The sequence below is a fragment of the Hemiscyllium ocellatum genome, chromosome 2 (assembly GCF_020745735.1).
Source record: "Hemiscyllium ocellatum isolate sHemOce1 chromosome 2, sHemOce1.pat.X.cur, whole genome shotgun sequence".
In the NCBI taxonomy this organism is placed as follows: Eukaryota; Metazoa; Chordata; class Chondrichthyes; order Orectolobiformes; family Hemiscylliidae; genus Hemiscyllium; species Hemiscyllium ocellatum.
In genome coordinates, this window is record NC_083402.1 from 21228095 (window position 1) to 21247609 (window position 19515).

A 19515-nucleotide genomic window follows, 5' to 3' on the forward strand; every position below is an offset into this window, starting at 1 on the left:
GGAAGGAGTTTCCAGGGTTTTGACCCAGCAATAGCAAAAGGAACAGTGATATATTACCAAGTCAGGATGGTGAGTGCCATGGAGGGAACATTGCAGGGGGCAATGCCCCCATATTAGAAAAACCAAATGGCCTGAAGATAGAAAATTCATCTGGACAAGATGGATTACACCCCAGAATTCTAAGGGAGTAGATGAAGAGTTGGTGGAGGCATTAGTGCTGACCTTTCAGGAATCGCTACAGTCAGGGATGATCACAGAGGACTGGAAAATCACTAACATCACGCCCATTTAAAAAGGGAATAAGGCAAAAAATGGAAAATCACATATTGGTTAGCCTAATCTCAGACGTGGGTAAGATCCATTGTGATGGATGAGATTTCTGAATACTTGGAAGCGTATGGTAAAATAGGGCAAAGTCAGCATGGTTTCATCAAGTGGAGGTCATGCCTGACAATTTTGCTCGAATTCTTTGAGGAAGTAATGACCATGTTAGACCAAGGCCAACCAATGTATGTTATCTACCTGGACATCAAGAAGGCCTTTGACAAGTTGCTGCACAGGAATCTGCTGAGTGAGATAAGAGTTCATGGTGTTAGAGGCAAGGTGCTAAGATGCATAGAAGCTTAGCTGTCTGGCAGAAAGTAGAGAGGGGCGAAGAAAGGGTTTTTCTCAACACTTAATAGTAAGGTCCGAGGGAGTGTTGCTGAACAAACAGACCTTGGAGTGCAGGTTCATAGTTCCTTGAAAGTAGAGCCACAGGTAAATAGGATAGTGAAGAACATGTTTGGTATGCTTTCATTTATTGGTCAGAGCATCGCATATTGGAGTTGGGAGGTCATGTTCCAGCTGTACAGGACATTGATTAGGCCACTGTTAGAATATTGCGTGCAATTCTGGTCTCCTTCCTATCGGAAGGATGTTGTGAAACTTGAAAGGGTTCAGAAAAGATTTACAAGGATGTTGCCAGGGATAGAGGATTTGAACTATTGGGAGATGCTGAACAGACTGGGGCTGTTTTCCCTAGAACGCGCAGGCTGAGGGGTGACATGAAAGAGGTTTATAAAATCGAGAGGGGCTTGGATAGGATAACTAGACAATGTTTTTTCCCTGGGGTGGGGGAGTCCAGAACTAGAGGGCATAATTTAGAGTGATAAGAAAAGATATAAAAGGGACCTAAGTGGCAACATTTACAAGCAGAGGATGGTGCATGTATGGAATGAGCTGCCAGAGGAACTGGTGGAGGCTGGTACAATTGCAGCATTTGAAAGGCATCTAAATGGGTATATGAATAGGAAGGGTTTAGCGGGATATGGGCCAAGTGCTGGCAAGTGGGATTAGATTAGGTTAGGTTAACTGGTCAGCATGGGGGTGTTGAACCAAAAGGTCAGTTTCCGTGCTGTACATCTCTGTGACACTATGACTCTATGGCATGTGTTGTTCCACAAGGCTCAGTGTTAAAATATACAACTTTTCACTTTATACATTAATGATCTAAATGAAAGAACTGAGGGCATTCTGGCCAAGTTTGCAGACAATACGCCAATAAGTAGAGGACATGTAACATTGAGGAGGCAGGGAGACTGCAAAAGGATTTGGACAGGTTAGGAGAATGGGCAAAGAAGTGGCAGACAGAGTACAACATGGGGAAAGTGTGAGGTCACACACTTTGGTAGAAAGCATACAATCATGGACTATTTTCCAAATGGGGAGAAAATTCAGAAGTCAGAAGTCTGGAATTCTAGTCCAGGATTCTCTCAAGGTAAACTTACAGGTTGAGTCAGTAGTGAGGAAGACAAATGCACTGTTGGCACTTATTTTGAGATAACTTGAATATGAAAGCAGAGATGTACTTCTGAGGCTCCATAGGGCTCTGGTCAGACCACATTTGGAGTATTGCATGCAGTTTTGGGCTCCATATCTCAGGAAGGATATACTGGGCCTGAAGCATGTTCGGAGGACGTTCATGAGAATTGTCAGGAATGAAAAGCTTAACGCAGGAGGGACATTTGAGGACTCTGGGTCTATACTCAATGGAGTTTAAAAGGATGACAGGGGCTCTAACAGAAACTTACAGATTACTGAATGGCCTAGACAGAGTTAAAGTTGGGAAGAGGTTTCCATTGGTAGGAGAGATTAGGACCCAAGGGCACAGCCTTATAGTAGGAGAAACTTATTTAGCCAGAATGATGAATCTATGGAAGTCACTGCTGCAGAAGGCTGTGGAAGCCAAGTCATTGAATATATTTAAGATGGAGATCGATATGCTCTTGATGGTTAAGGGAATCGAGGGTTATGAGGAGAAAGTGGGAGAATGGGTTGAGAAACATATCAGCCATGATATGGTGAATGGCCAAATTTCATGCTCCTACATCTTATTGTCTTATCTGCTGCCTTTGCCCTTCGAGATGGTCAAGGTTGTGGACCTGAAAGGTGCTGTTAAAAGGAAGCCCGCTAAACAGTGCATTTTTTAGATGGCATGTATTGCTGCCACAGTGCAACAGTATTAAAGAGAGTGACTGTTAAACCTGATGGATGGGGAACCAAATTAATTGAGATACCTCCCTTCCTTTACTCCAATGCCCTCCCTGGTCCCGCACACCCATGCGCCCCCCACCCCCATCCCCAGTTACCCCACACTCCCTCCATCCCCATGTTATCCCACACAAACTCTCTCTCCCCCGTTACCCCACACTCACTCTCTCACTCTGTTACCCCACACTCTCCCTCGCCGTTACCCCACACATTCTCTCCGCTGCTACCCCACACATTCTCCCCGCTACCCCAAACTCTTTCCCCATTACACCACATACTCACTCCGTTACCGCACACTCTCTCTCCCCATTACCCCACACTTTCCCTCCCTGTTGACCCACACTCTCCCTCCCCGTTGACCCACATTCATCCCGTTACCCCACACACTCTCTCCCGTTCCCTTACACTCTCCCCGTTACCCCACACACTCTCTCTCCTCGTTACCCCACACTCTCCCCCCTCCGTTACCCCACACTCTTCCCCCCCTCCGTTACCACACACTCTCCACCCCTCCGTTACCCCACACTCTCCCCCCTCCGTTACCCCACACTCTCCACCCCTCTGTTACCCCACATTCTCCTCCCTCGGTTACCCCACACACTCTCTCTCTCCCCGTTACCCCCTTTCTCCCCCCTCCCTCAGTCCCACACTCACTCTCCCCGTTACCCCACACTCTCTCTCTCTCTCTCTCTCTCCCCGTTACCCCCTTTCTCCCCCCTCCCTCAGTCCCACACTCACTCTCCCCGTTACCCCACACTCTCTCTCTCTCTCTCCCCGTTACCCCCTTTCTCCCCCCTCCCCCGGCCCCACACTCACTTCCTGACGTGTTTGAACGGGAACTTCAGGTCGAGACTCTGCAGCCACTTGATGACCTCTCGGGTGAGTCCAGCTCGGGCCGGAACCGGGGCGAAGGCGCTCCTGGTTTCGGCGGCCGGCCGGGGCACCGGGGCGAGGGTAGGGGGCCGTCCTGCAGGCTCGGGGATCCAGCACTGGGAGCTGCCGGGGGGCAGTGGCGGGAGAGCGTTCATCCCGAGGATGGAGCCGTTGGTGCGCGAGGCGGAGGCCGCGTTACCTGTCTCCATGGTGAAAGCCGGAGGGCGGGGCCTGGGGTTTCCGTAGCAACCGGGCAGAGTTTGTGGAGGGAGTACCAATGACGTTACAAGGCGGAGCCTCAGGCGACGTGGGCGGGGCAAGGTGTCCCCATGGCGACCGTGGGGCGAGAGGAGTCGCCATGGTGACAATGGGGCGGGGCAATGTCTCACCACGGCGTCCAAGGGGCGGGGCAAAGAGTTCCCATGGCGACTGGAGGTGGAGCAAGGAATCCCTGTGGGGTCCTTGGGCGGGGCGCAGACTAGCTCCGCCCCTTCTCCCTCCTGCTCTGGAAGCCCCCACGTGTGGAAGGTGAGGTATTTGATTGACATTCAGGTTGCCACTAGTGGTGGCTGGGAAAGCACAGTAGGTCAGGCAGCATCTGAGGAGCAGGAGAGTCGACAATTTTGGACATCAGGAAGGGGGTTGAGAGACAAATAATGGGGGTGGTGGTGGGACAAAAGGTAGTTGGAAAGGCAATAGGTAGATGGAGGTGGGGGCTGATGGTGATAGGTGGGTGGGGATGGTGGAGCGGATAGACGTGAAGGAAGATGGACAGGTAGGACAGTTCAAGAAGGCAGTGCCGAGTTGGAGATTTGGATCTGGGAGGGCACATTTGGGAACGAGTGAAGTCGAGTTGATCCCATGTGGTTGGAGGGTCCCAAGACGGAAAATGAGATGTTCTTCCTCCAGGCATCGGGGTGGCTAGGACTTGGTGGTGAAGGCCCAGGACTTGCATGTCCTTAGGGGAGAGGGAGGGGGAGTTGAAGTGGTCGGCCAAAAGGTTGTTTGGTGTGTGTGTGTGTCCCAGAGACATTTACTGCCTTTGCTGTTTGAATTCATGTATTGCTGGACATCGGAGTGCATTTGGGAAAATTAACAAACAGTGAAATTCACAATTAATCTCGGAGAAACTGTTTGGGCGAAATTCACAGCACAGAATCAGATAAGTTAATTGTTTTAAGTAGCCGACAGAAAGTCTACAGTAACAAGTAGAGTGGTTCTTTCTTGATTATATGTTTTTTGAGATATGTCTCTTGATTAAACTTAAAATATAAACCATAACTATTATTTTAACCTGGGGCAGTGTTTGTAAAGGAATAATACGATGTTATTTTCTGGGTCTGTAGATTGTGAAGGAGCAAAAATGGCCTTTAGTAGAGTGATATGCGCTTCTTGTCAGATGTGTGAGTTTAAAGAGAGTTTTAGGGTTATTGCAGATTATATCTGCAATAAATGCAGTTGGTGTGAATCTTATCAGATCAAATGGATCGGTTGGAGAGACAGTTAGAAGCAATGAGGAATTTGCAACAGTATTTGATGGATGGCAGTTATAGGAAGGGGGGGAAGCCTCAGATACAGTCACATAGATGGGTTAACTCCAGAAAAGATAAGAGAAGTAGGCACCTAGTGCAGGAGTCTTCTATGGCTATACCCATTTCAAACAAGTATGCTGTTTTAGAAAATGTAGAGGGTGATGGATTCTCAGGGGAGCATAGCATGAATAGCCAAGTTTCTGGTATTGACACTGGCTCTAATGCAATGAGGGGTACATGGGTTCCAAGAGATCAATTGTGTTAGGGTATTCTCTAGTCCGAGGTACAGACAGACGTTTCTGTGGCCAGCAGCAAAAAAACAGAATGGTGTGTTGCTTCCCTTGTGCCAGGATCAAGGATGTCTCAGAGAGGGTACAGAATGGTCATAAGGGGGAGAGGGGCCGGCAAGACGTCATTGTCCACATTGGAACCAACAAAATAGGAAGGGAAAAGGTTGAGATTCTGAAGGGAGATTACAGAGAGTTAGGCATAAAATTAAAAATAGGCCCTCGAGAGTAGTAATATCTGAAATACTCCCGGAGCTACAAGCTAGTGAGGGCAGGAGTAGGAGGATAGAGCAAATCTCTTTTGGGGCAAGTGACCTGTACAAGAAGGACGGATTGTACCGAAATTGGAAGGGGACTAATATACTGGCAGGGAAATTTGCTAGAGCTGCTCGGAAGGATTTAAACTAGTATAGTTGGGGGGGGCTGGGACCCAGGGAGATAATGAAGAAAGAGATTGGTACAGTTGAGATCAGAAGCATGTCAAACAGTCAGGGTAGGCAGGGACAAGGTAGGACTAATAAATTAAACTGATTTTATTTCATTGCAAGGGGCCTAACAGGGAAGGCAGATGAACTCAGGGCATGGTTAGGAACATGGGACTGGGATATCATAGCAATTACAGAAACATGGCTCAGGGATGGGCAGGACTGGCAGCTTAATGTTCCAGGATACAAATGCAACAGGAAGGATAGAAAGGGAGGCAAGAGAGGATGGTGAGTGGTGTTTTTGATAAGGGATAGCATTACAGCTGTGCTGAGGGAGGATATTCCCAGAAATACATGCAGGGAAGTTATTTGGGTGGAACTGAGAAATAAGAAAGGGATGATCACCTTATTGGGATTGTATTATCAACCCCCTAATAGGCAGAGGGAAATTGAGAAACAATCTGTAAGAATAATAGAGTGGTTATGGTAGGGGACAGCCATAGTGTTAAGGGCTTAGATGGAGAGGAATTTGTTAAATGGGCACAAGAAAATTTTCTGATTCAGTATGTGAATATACCTACTCTTGAGAAAAAGCCAAGACAGGTGACTGAGGTGTCAGTGAGGGAGCACTTTGGGGCCAGTGACCATAATTCTATTAGATTCAAAATAGTGATGGAAAAGGATAGACCAGATCTAAAAGTGGAAGTTCTGAATTGGAGAAAAGTCAATTTTGATGGTATTAGGCAAGAACTTTCAAAAGCTGATTGGGGTCAGATATTCGTAGATAAAGGGACGGCCGGAAAATGGGAAGCCTTCAGGAATGTGACAACGAGAATCCAGAGAAAGTATATTCCTGTCAGGGTGAAAGGAAAGGTTGGTAGGTATAGGGAATGCTGCATGACCACAGAAATCGAGGGTTTTGCTTAGAAAAAGAAGGAAGCATATGTAAGGTATAGACAGGATAGGTTGAGTGAATCCTTAGAAGAGTATAAAGGCAGTAGGAGCATACTTAAGAGGGAAATCAGGAGGGCAAAAAGTGGACATGAGATAGCTTTGGCAAATAGAATTAAGGAGAATCCAAAGGGTTTTTGCAAATACGTTAAGGACAAAACCAAGGAGAAAATGAGGCCCCTCAAAAGTCCGTAAGACAGCCTTTGTGTGGAGCAGCAGAAAATGAGGCAGATACTAAATTAGTATTTTTCATCAGTATTTACTGTGGAAAAGGATATGGAAGATATAGTGTTCCATATCTGTACCTCTTATGCTCACATACAAATCATTTATGTAAATGACAAAAAGTAGAGGACCCAGCACCGATCCTTGTGGCACTCCATTTGTCACTGGCCTCCAGTCTGAAAAACAACCCTCCACCACCACCCTCTGTCTTCTACCTTGAGCCAGTTCTGTATCCACATAGCTAGTTCTCCATGTATTCCGTGAGATCTAACCTTGCAAATCAGTCTCCCATGGGGAACCTTGTCGCACGCCTTACAGAAGTTCATATCGATCACATCTACCGCTCTGCCCTCATTAATCCTCTTTGCTACTTCATCAAAAAACTCAATCAAGTTTGTGAGATATGATTTCCCATGCACAAAGCCATGTTGACCATCCCCAATCAGTCCTTACCTTTCCAAATATGTATACATCCTGTCCCTCCAACAACTTGCCCACCACCGAAGTCAGGCTCACTGGTCTATAGTTCCCTGGCTTGTCCTTACCACCCTTCTTAAACAGTGGCATCACGTTAGCCAACCTCCAGTCTTCTGGCACCTCACCTGTGACTATCATGATACAGAGGGATGAGCAGAGGGATCTTGATGTCCATGTACACAGATCTCTGAAAGTTGCCACCCAGGTAAATAGTGCTGTGAGGAAGGCATATGGTGTACTGGGCTTTATTGGCAGAGGAATTGAGTTCCGGAGTCATGAGGTCATGTTGCAGTTGTATAAGACTCTGGTGAGGCCTCATCTGGAGTATTGTGTGCAGTTTTGGTCGCCATACTATAGGAAGGATGTGGAAGCTTTAGAACGAGTGCAGAGGAGGTTTACCAGGATGTTGCCTGGAATGGTAGGAAAATCTTATGAGGAAAGGCTGAGGCACTTGGGGCTGTTCTCATTGGAGAAGAGAAGGTTTAGGGGAGATCTGATAGAAGTGTATAAGATGATTAGGGGTTTAGATAGGGTAGATACTAAGAACCTTTTACCGCTAATGGAGTCAGGTGTTACTAGGGGACATAGCTTTAAATTAAGGGGTGGTAGGTATAGGACAGATGTTAGGGGTAGATTCTTCACACAGCGGGTTGTGAGTTCATGGAATGCCCTGCCCGTATCAGTGGTGAACTCTCCTTCTTTATGGTCATTTAAGCGGGCATTGGATAGGCATTTGGAAGTTATTGGGCTAGTATAGGTTAGGTAGGATTCGGTCGGTGCAACATCGAGGGCCGAAGGGCCTGTACTGCGCTGTATCCTTCTATGTTCTAAATATCTCAGCAAGAGGCCCAGCAATCACTTCTCTAGCTTACCAAAGAGTTCTAGGGTCTGATCAGGTCCTGGGGATTTATCCACCTTTACGCATTTCAAGACATCCAGCACTTTCTCCTCTGTAATATGGACACTTTACAAGGTGTCACCATCTATTTCCCTGGTTAATAAGTTTGCAGATGACACCAAAATTGGAGGTGTAGTGGACAGCGAAGAAGATTACCTTGAATTACAACAGGATCTTGACCAAATGGGCCAAATGACTGAAAAGTGGCAGATGGAGTTTAATTCAGACAAATGCGAGGTGGTGCATTTTGGGAAAGCAAATCTTAGTAGGACATATACACTTAATAGTAAGGTCCGAGGGAGTGTTGCTGAACAAATAGACTTTGGAGTGCAGGTTTATAGCTCCTTGAAAGTGGAGTCGCCAGTCGATAGGATAGTGAAGAAGGTGTTTGGTATGCTCTCTTTTATTGGTCAGAGTTTTGAGTACAGGATTTGGGAGGTCATGTTGCGGCTGTACAGGACACTGTTGGAATATTGTGTGCAATTCTGGTCTCCTTCCTATCGGAAAGATGTTGTGAAACTTGAAAAGGTTCAGAAAAGATTTACAAGGTTATTGCATGGTTCGAGGATTTGAGCTTTAGGAGAGGCTAAACAGGCTGGGGCTGTTTTCCCTGGAGCATCAGAGGCTGAGGGGTAACTTTATAGAGGTTTACAAAATCATGAGGGGCATGGATAGGATAAATAGACAAAGTCTTTTCCCTGGGGTAGGGGAGTCCAGAACTAGAGGACATAGGTTTAGCTGAGAGGGGAAAGATATAAAAGAGACCTAAGTGGCAACATTTTCACACAGAGAGTGGTATGTGGATGGAATGAGCTGCCAGAGGAAGTGATGGAGGCTGGTACAATTGTAACATTTAAAAGGCATTTGGATGGGTATATGAATAGGAAGGGTTTGGAGGGATATGGGCAAGTTGCTGGCAGGTAGGACTAGATTGAGTTGGGATATCTGGTCGGCATGGACGGGTTGGACCAAAGGGTCTATTTCCATGCTGTACATCTCTCTGAGTCTATGACTTTACGTTCCCTAAAATGGGTGGCGGTAGGAAGCAAGTCACTGCTTGAAGGCCATTCAGCCCATGGTGCCCATCTAGCTCTTCAAACAAACATCATTATCTTGTACCAATCTCCTGCCTTCTCCCCATATCCCTACACGCTATTGCTATCCAAATAATCATCCAATGCTCTCTTGAATGCTTCCATCTGCTTTTTGCCATTGTACTCTTCGCCTCTGTTAATAAAGGTTTCTGTATGTTTAAATTCTCACTTGTCTTGTCATAATCAATGATCTGTGCCTATATTCACCCATGGCTCTCTTGTCCTGCAATCTCTTTAGAATGATGTGGAGATACCAGAGGTGAACAAAGTTAAAAATCACACAACACCAGGTTATATGCCAACAGATTTGGACTGTTTGACTATAACCTGGTGTTCTGTAATTTTTAACTTTGTCCCTCTGGAATTGCATGCCTATTGTGTGTTGTCTTTCGATGTTCTTCTGACTAAAGTACATCACCTCATTCATTTCTGCATTGAACCTTATTTGTATTTTTTTTACATTTATATAGGGCTTTCAGCATTGCACCTTCTGGGGTAACTCAGGGCAAGACATTGTCACAAATGCAGTGGAGTCCTCCCAAAGGCAAACTCCCTAACAAACTGACTCTCATCATGCTTACTGGTTCTGGCAGGTCATAACACGGAAGCCAAACACTTACAAGTATTTTCTGTTTTGTGAGTTCAAACCAGATGAAGAGCTGCCATACTCTCTTTCAGTCCAAACCTGCAAGCAGGTAATGAAAGTTCTAAGCACAATTGGCTCACCCATGAGACACAATGTATGACAGAGGAATTTTGATAACACCTTATGTGGGCCAACTTTGGCTGCCATGCCAATCACTAGATTCATGACACAAATATCGGTGATGCAAGGATAAAATCCTTAAATTATAGGAAATTATAGACAAGCTAATCAATTAGGTCTAACAAGGGAAGGGATACACATTAAATGGTAGGACATGAGGAAGCGCAAGGGATCAAAGAAACCTTAAAGTGTGATGTCCATAGCTCATTCATTTCCCTCAAGCAAGTCATCAAAGTAAATTGTGCGTAAATGTGAATCCAGCACTGATCCCTGTGGCACTCCACTCGTTGCAGGTTCACAATCTGAAAATGCCCCTCTTATCCGAAGTTAATTCTCTATTTTACGAATATAACACAATGAGATCATGGCTGATCTGATAATCCTCCACACCACTTTGCTGCCTTTTCTCCATAACCCTTGATATTTTCACTGATTAAAAATCAGCCTTGAATATAGTTCATGACCCAGCCTCAACAGCCCTCTGCAGTAAAGGATTCTGCAGATTTCTTCTCATCTCCCCCTTAAACAGACTACCTAATTCAGAGGAACTTTGATTATCAGGCATTCAATTATCCACGTGGGATTATCCGGCAAAATTGCAATGTCCCAATGCTCGGCTATACTATGTTATCCGGCATTCGATTATCCAGAATTCAATTCACGGAATGAAATACCACTCACCCGTGTCCTTTGGATAATCGAGGTTCCTCTACTCTGAGATTTTGCTTCCAGGCACTCAACTCTCCCACAATGGGAAATGACCTCTCCACATCTGGAGGGGAATGGGATAGAGGGGGAATGGGATGGAGGGGGAATGAGAGGAACTGAGTAACTAAGTCTGCTCCAGAAGAATGGGAGTGGCTTCATCATATTCTCTACTTCTCATTTTGAGTTCTTCCAAGGTCTGTCCCCCTCCCTCCATGACTTTTCCTATCCCACTACTCTGGCTTTGCCAGTCCCAGTGCCTTCCTTCACCTTTTGTGAATGTCAAATAAAGAATTGCATCAGCTACATCTTTTTAAAAATTCAAATGCACTGTGTGAAAACAATAATATATGAGTCAATTTAAGAAATAAATGCACATGAATATGCTGCATAGATTTAGGAATTGATAACTTTAAAAATGAAAGCCTTTTCACAGGATGGGTTGTTCACAGTGGATGCCTGATAACTTTAAACCTATATTTAAACCTATAGGTTTAATTAACCTATCAGTTAATATCTTACTATATTCCAATTCCTTTGCATTTATGTTATCTCTTGTTACGTAGCCTAGTGTGTGGTGCCTTATCAAATGCCTTCCAGGATCTAGATTTATTGGATCCACTGTTTCCCTTTACCTCTCCTGTCTCTTACTTCCTCAAAGAAATCTCATAAGTTTGTCAGGCAAAATTTCCCCTCATGAAGCTATGCTGACTCTGTTTAGCCATATTGTGTATGTGTAAATGCTATAGTGTTAGATGTTTTGTAATAGACTCTAATATTTTATCAATAAACGTTATTAATCTAACTGGTGTAAAGTTACTTGTTTTTTTTGTTCCCTTTTAAAATAATGGTGTTACTTTGAACAATTTTTTTCCAGAATCTAAGAATTGGAAGATCACTACAGTGTATCCACTACCTCTGTGGGACTTGAACTCTCAACCTTCAGATACACAGCACATGTTGGTACTTATTTAAACATACCAATGTAGCAAAAAACATTATACTTGCAAAAAAATGCTTCAATTCAGCAAATTTTCAACACGTTTTATAATTATTAATGATGCCGATGGAGTTTGAATGATCAACAATGAAATTTTATTCCACTATTTTGTAAGAAATTTTAACCTATTTAAATTAAAACTGAGGAAGAATTGTATGCAAATGTGTTCTATACAAAATTATAATGTGTGTTTAATTCATCTAATTTATTGTGATGCATATTGCAGTTGGACTTGAAACAAAAACAAAACATATTGGAAATCTGGAACAAAAATAGAAATTACTGGAGAAACCCATCAAGCCTAGCAGCATCTGTGGAGAGAAAGTGCAGAAGAAGGATCACTGGACCTAAAACTTTAACTCTGCTTTCTCTCCACAGATGCTGCCAGACCTGTTACATTTCTCTAGCAATTTCTGTTTTTGGTACATTAGAACACCTCTTATGAATGATCAAGTCATAATGCTGAGACAAATGCTTTAGTATAACACTGAGCTCATGGTGTTAGATTAGATTACTTACAGTAAGTACTTACAGTGTGGAAACAGGCCCTTCGGTCCAACAAGTCCACACCGACCCGCTGAAGTGCAACCTACCCATTCCCCCTACATTTACCCCTTTACCTAACACTACGGGCAATTTAGCATGGCCAATTCACCTGACCTGCACATCTTTGGAGGAAACCCAAGCAGACACAGGGAGAATGTGCAAACTCCACACAGTCAGTCGCCTGAGTCGAGAATTGAACCTGGATCTCTGGCGCTGTGAGGCAGCAGTGCTAACTGCTGTGCCACAAATTGATACAACATTGATGACCTTTTCTTATATTCATTAGTATAATGCATTTAGTCCTCCTTACATTGAAGGAAGTGGGCTGGGGTTTGATGTTAAGATCTGTTGTTAGAGTGCTAATGTGTTTGAGTCTTATTTCCTGGAAATGTTCAGTTCTAAATTCATCACACGGAGAATTCAAGTTCATCCTAGTCTGATCCGATAATGTGCTGAGAGAGCAGGAAAGGATACTATCTTCTACACGAAGGGGAAGGTCAGGAGGTTGGGTAACGTAATTGGATAAAGGAGTTAACTTCCACCATCCTTTATACTGACCAATTAGAAAGCAAGTGGACTATAAACAACTCGCCAGTGCACAACCTGTGAAGAGAACTTCAGATCATCCAGAGTGTAACAGAAACCAGGAAGGAGGTGGGTCATGTGGTAATAGGAGTGGAATTGAACTCATCATGTGGTCCTGCCTTGTGTCAAAGTCAGCAATATTCTGAATTGATTTATTATTAAAAGACTATAAGATTGAAATGGATCAAAAGAATCATCCAGCTCAAACCTAAATTGCTGACACAATAAAATGAACCAGAAGTCAGAATTTTACAGGCCCCCTATTCCCTTCTGCTTAGGCAGAGGAGAGGGGGGCAAGGAAAATGCACAAATCAGTGCTCCTATTGCGTACATGATTGTCCAACCCCGCTAAGCTAATAAAGTTTAGCAGGAGTCCATTACTGGTCAATGGCTGCTGCTAGCATTGTTGCATTCATAAGTTTGGTAGGAGGAGGTAAGACCACAAGACCACCTGGGGGGCAACACAGTGGCTCAGTGGTTAGCACTGCTGCCTCACAGCAACAGGGACCCGGGTTCGATTCCGGCCTCGGGTGACTGTCTGTGTAGAGTTAACACATTCTCTCTGTGTCTGCGTGGGTTTCCTCTGGGGGCTCCGGTTTCCTCCTACAGTCCAAAAGATGGACTGAAGGGTCTATTTCCATGCTGTACATCTCTATGACTCTCTGTGCAGGTCGGGTGAATTGGCCATACTAAATTGCCCAGAGTGTCAGGTGCATTAGCCAGGGGTAAATGTAGGATATGGGAATGGGTCTTGGTGGGTTACTCTTCGGAGGGTCGGTGTGGACTTATTGGGCTGAAGGGCCTGTTTTCATGCTGTAGGGAATCTAATCTAATTAAATAATGGCAGAAGTAAGCCACTTAGCTCATCGATTCTGCTGCAATGTTCATTGAGATCATGGCTGATCTGATAATCCTCCATTCTACTTTGCTGCCTTTTCCCCATAACTCTTGATTTCTTCGTGATTAAAAATCTGTCCATCTCAGCCTTGTGTATGCTTCATGACCCAGCCTCAACAGCCCTCTGCAGTAAAGGATTCTGCAGATTTCTTCTCATCACCTAACACAGAGGAACTTCGATTATCAGGAATTCGATTATCCGAATATCAGATTTCCGGCAAGATTGTAATGTCCCAATGCTCGGCTAAACTAGGTTATCCGGCATTCGATTATCCAGAATTCGATTAACCGCCCACCCCTGTCCTTTGGATAATCGAGGTTCATCTGTATTCTGAGATTTTGCCCCCGACCCTCGACTCTCCCACAATGGGAAACGACCTCTCCACATCAGGAGGGGAATGAGATAGAGGAGGAACCGAATAATTAAGTCTGCTCAGGAAGAGTAGAAGTGACTTCATCACATTCTCTGCTTCTCATTTTGAGCTCTTCCAAGGTCTGTCCCCCTCCCTACCCCTGACATTTCCTCCCTCCATGACCTTTCCTATCCCCCTACTCTGGCTTTGCCAGCCCCAGTGCCTCCCCTCACTTTTTGTGAATGTCAAATAAAGAATCACATCAGCTACATCTTTTATATTTTTTAATTCAAATGCATTGTGCGAAAACAATAATACATGAATCAATTTAAGCAATAAATGCACATGTATATGATGCATAGATTTAGGAATTGAAAACTTTAAAAATGAAAGCCTTTTCACAGGATGAGTTGTTCACAGTGGATGCCAGATAGGTTTAAATATAGGTTTAAAGTTATCGGTTTAATTAACCTATAGGTTAATATCTTACTATATTACATTTCCTTTGCATTTGTATTTATTACACTTTAATGAATGATTTACAGTGTTTGTTCATATATCACACATTCGTACTGTCAGTACCAAGAGGGAGAGTTTGTCAGTCCTGATATTCTTAAATTCTGATGGTAACTGGGGGGTATTTTCTGTCCTGTTGCTTTGGATGGCTAAGACACTGAGGTATCAGAAATTTGTGGGCACTTTTACACGCATCGACTTCAGTCTACCTAACATTTGCTGCATCTGTGTGATTCCATGCAGACCCAGAATACCCTCCCTTGGGAAACTAGGGAGTGTGGGTTGGACGGGAGATTTTTTGCCTCAAGCAAGCAAAGCACAGGAGCTTTGTGAAGAACAGAAGAAAGCATCAGTGAGGCCTGACATCTAGTTTGCCCTTCTTCAGGAATGAGGAAAGTGTGTCCATCAGGCTAAGATAAAAGGTAGGGAGGAGGGACTTGGGGGAGGGGCATTGGAGATGCCATAGGTGGAAGGAGGTCAAGGTGAGGGTGATAGGCCGGAGGGGGTGGGGGCGGAGAGGTCAGGAAGAAGATTGCAGGTTAGGAAGGCGGTGTTGAGTTCGAGGGATTTGACTGAGACAAGGTGGGGGGGGAGGGGAAATGAGGAAACTGGAGAAATCTGAGTTCATCCCTTGTGATTGGAGGGTCCTAGGCCGAAGATGAGGCGCTCTTTCTCCAACCGTCGTGTTGCTATGGTCTGGCGATGGAGGAGTCCAAGGACCTGCATGTCCTTGGTGGAGTGGGAGGGGGAGTTGAAGTGTTGAGCCACGGGGTGGTTGGGTTGGTCGGTCCGGGTGTCCCTGAGGTGTTCTCTGAAACGTACTGCAAGTAGGCGGCCTGTCTCCCCAATATAGAGGAGGCCACATCGGGTGCAGCGGATGCAATAAATGATGTGTGTGGAGGTGCAGGTGAATTTGTGGCGGATGTGGAAGGATCCCTTGGGGCCTTGGAGAGAAGTAAGGGAGGAGGTGTGGGCGCAGGTTTTGCATTTCTTGCTGTTGCAGGGGAAAGTGGACTCTTCCATCGCCAGACCATAGCAACATAACGGTTGGAGGAAGAGCGCCTCATCTTCCGCCTAGGAACCCTCCAATCACAAGGGATAAACTCAGATTTCTCCAGTTTCCTCATTTCCCCTCCTCCCCACCTTGTCTCAGTCAAATCCCTCGAACTCAGCACCGCCCTCCTAATCTGCAATCTTCTTCCTGACCTCTCCACTCCCACCCCATTCCGGCCTATCACCCTCACCTTGACCTCCTTCCACCTATCGCATCTCCAACACCCCTCCCCCAAGTCCCTCCTCCCTACCTTTTATCTTAGCCTGCTGGACACACTTTCCTCATTCCTGAAGAAGGGCTTATGCCCGAAACGTCGATTCTCCTGTTCCTCGGATGCTGCCTGACCTGCTGCGCTTTTCCAGCAACATATTTTCAGCTCTGATCTCCAGCATCTGCAGTCCTCACTTTCTCCTGACATCTAGTTTCCCTCCTGGGTCGTTGAAGGCAAAGGTCCAAAGTGTTTATTAAATCTTATCCCTGTCTTTCCTCGTTGATTTGATTCGAAGAACTGAGGGGGTCAAATGGTAAATTCTGAAAAAAGAGAACAAACTTGTCTTTTATTTCACAAAGCTCCACCTGCACATGGCCCGCCACTTTGGGTCACTCAATATGATGGATCGTCTACTGACTCCTGTTTTCGAACAGTAGCCCGTGGACCCCAAAGTCAGTGTTAATGTTGGATTCCTTCTTTTTCTGGACGAAAGGCCCAATCACAAGTGAGGAGACTATGTGCCTAAAGCTCTTTGGGCCTTGGTTAATGGCATGAACAGGCCTGAGATGAGGTTTACCTCACACGCAAGGCTAGACAATGAGTGTGTTCCTTGTGACCCAGGGACTCTGAAAAACTAACATCATCTCCAATGGCTCAGCTGCAGCAATAAACAGGAATGCTCTTCACAACCGCAGGATTTCCCAAAGCAGTTTACACCCAGTTAAGCACTCACTTGAAAAGCAGTCCCTGTTGTAATTTAGGAAGTGAGCAGCCAATTAGCAAGGCTGCATGACTGAAATGTGATAATGACCAAATAATGTTTTTTATAGTTGACGATAGTTGAGGAATAAAATATTAGCCAGGACACCCATAGGAATTCGCCTGCTCTTCTCTGCAATAACGTCATGGCCTCTTTAATGTCCAGCTGAAAGGCAGTATCTCATGTGAAAGACAGTATTTCCAGCAATCCAGCACTCCTGCAGCGCTGCAGAGTAATGTTATTCTAAATTACGCGCTCTCTGGTCTCTGCAGTAGGAATTAAATCCACATTCAGTGTGGTCAATACCAAGTGACCAACATATATTATGCAGAGTACAGAAGAAAATTATTCTTAGTGCTGTCAGGTTAAAGGAAACCACAATAGTTTGGACTGTACCCCCGATGCAAAGAAGCAACAATTAACCCTTGAAATACTCAGCCATTCAGGCAGCCATTGTCAAGACACAAGTAAACCTACAGCCATTTGTGACCTAAGAACCTTTCTTCACACCGAATGTTCTTATAGATGGACATCATTTGAACCTAGCAAGGGGAAAAGGAAAAAGGAATCAAAGGTAAAGGAGAAGACAGTGACACCTTACTTGGTAACGTAGAGAAGGGCATTGACCATCTTCCTACAGTGCTGGGTTTTCCTCCATGCTGACATTGCTCTAATCGATGGCAACCTCCGAACAGACTGGCATGATCTGCAGTGCTGGTTCTGGGGGAAGAGAATATCCCACCCATGCACCAATCCACCTCAAAGGACCTCTCATACTTCGCCCATGGAGCAAGGCACTATCATCCCTGTGCCTACCATGTTCAGGGCAGGCATCAGGAACCCTGAAGGCCAGCTTTGGACTGACTGTGCTTGTCCAGGTGAAAAACTGGCTTTTAAAGATGGCAGGAGCACAAAGGATACTGGTGAACTCTGGGAAACCTACTACACGGTGGATCTTTCTGGGAACAGCTCATGATCAAGTGGAGGGCAAATCCTGACTCGAGAGACACGGGGTGGGGGTGGTAGGGTAGGTAATCAACGAGGCAGGTTTGGTAAGGTAGGATGAGAAAGCCCCCGTAATGAGAAACCTCCAAACAATTCAATACACCTCAGCCTTAACCAGAAAAAAAAATAGTTTATTGTGTCTCATTGCTATTATTTTGTCCTCAACAGTCAGGTCATTTAGATTAACAAATTGCCTAAAAATTTTTTTTTCAGTCAATGAGCTAAAAAAGAGGCAGTTTGTTTATGTGTAAAAGGCAAAGTCAGCACAGTCCTGCCAGGCTAGAGGTCTGCTCTTTCAATAGAAAGAAAGAGACAACTGCTGATGGTTTAATTTGAGGGTCAGGCAAAGGGAGAGGTTGAGAAGGACAGTGGCCTCAATAGGAATTGAACCTACATCACTCATTAGCCATCCAGCCAACTGAGCTGCATCTTAATTCCTGGAATATAGTTTCACACTTATTCTAATGTGTTCCACAAATTAAGAGCAGGCACTAAATGGATTAAAATGAATGTGGATTAAAAGAGAGGTAAGTTGATGCTTTACAGAGAATGAAAATAGTAGGAAGTCAGTCATTTCAGAGCATTTTGTCTCTTACCATCTAACAAGTTGGTGATATTGGGCAATAAAATAGGAGATTTATTGGTATTTCCAATGTTTTGATGTTTGTGATTTAATGTAGTTTTAATCCTATGTCAAAACAACACTGCTGTGGCAGGACAATTGTCTCGTGACAGACAATTGTAAATTAACATGCAGGCCAATGGATAGGATTGGATGGAACATTCATTGGGTTAAATTGGTTTCAAATCCTTCAACAGTGACAATCGCCTGGGTTTGTATGTGCCCATGATAGATGGCAAAATAGCTGTGTTAGGATAGATGGTTCAAAGTGATGAAGATCAGAACTGAAGTTATGTTGTGAAGGAAATGATCTGGTATTAAACTGTGACCCAAAGGAATAAGGCACTGCATAAGGAATGATCAAAAACAAAATAGAGAGAAGTGCTAGATAAACTCAATAGGTCTAGCTGCATCAGTAGTGAGATAAATATCATTAAAGCTTCAAGTGCAATATGAGTCTACTTAAGAACTTTAAAGAGCAGCCATTTTGGAGTTGAAACATTAACTCTGCTCCTATCCTCACTGATGCTGTCAGACCTGCTGAGATTTTCCACCACTTTCCATTTTTATTTCATATTTTTAACGTCTGCAGTCATTTTGTTTGAATTTAGTAATGAGTGACTGAACTGGGGAAGAAGCTAATCTTTATTTTTGTCAGCAACCAGCCTGAAGTGTATCTTGAATCAGACTTCCAAAACAAACTTACTAAAGTTGGACGTTTCACAGATAAGGCTGTGGGGCATGAATAGCCAGGAGTGAAAAGCAATTGTGACTGTAAACTGGTAACAGCCCACAGCAATTCCATAGAACTAGGAGAACTATTATTGCTCCTGTTTGGATCCACATTAAGGTAAGTGAAAAAAGACAAGTATAATCTTACAGACCACTGGTTTGGCCTTAAGTGGACCTCAAGGCAACAATTGTAGGTTGCGTCTAACCCATACTGAATCCTTCAGTGGTTTTGACATATGTAGCATTGGCACCATAAAACATAGTCCTTGATGAGCACACTCAACAGGCCTGACGGTTGAATGAGGTGAAATACAAAAATGCTAAAAGTGCTGGAGAAACTCAATGATGCAGGCAGCACCCGTGAAGAGAGAAACAAAGTTGATGTTTCAAGTCAAATATGACACTTCTTCAGAAATGAGAGGGGCTGGAAATGTGATGGTTTTTATGCTGCCAGAAAAACGGACAGTGA

The 19515-nt window shown here is 44.5% G+C and overlaps 1 protein-coding gene across 1 annotated transcript in view; it reads right to left on the minus strand.

Moving 5' to 3' along the window:
- The window catches only part of spata4 (spermatogenesis associated 4), a 31670-nt gene extending 27717 nt beyond the window's left edge, over positions 1-3953 (minus strand). The window contains exon 1 of the mRNA XM_060833910.1: positions 3349-3953. Within this exon, the coding sequence (XP_060689893.1) occupies positions 3349-3953 (605 nt within the window). The remainder of the gene's footprint in view (positions 1-3348) is intronic.
- Between the last annotated feature and the right edge of the window lie 15562 nt (positions 3954-19515).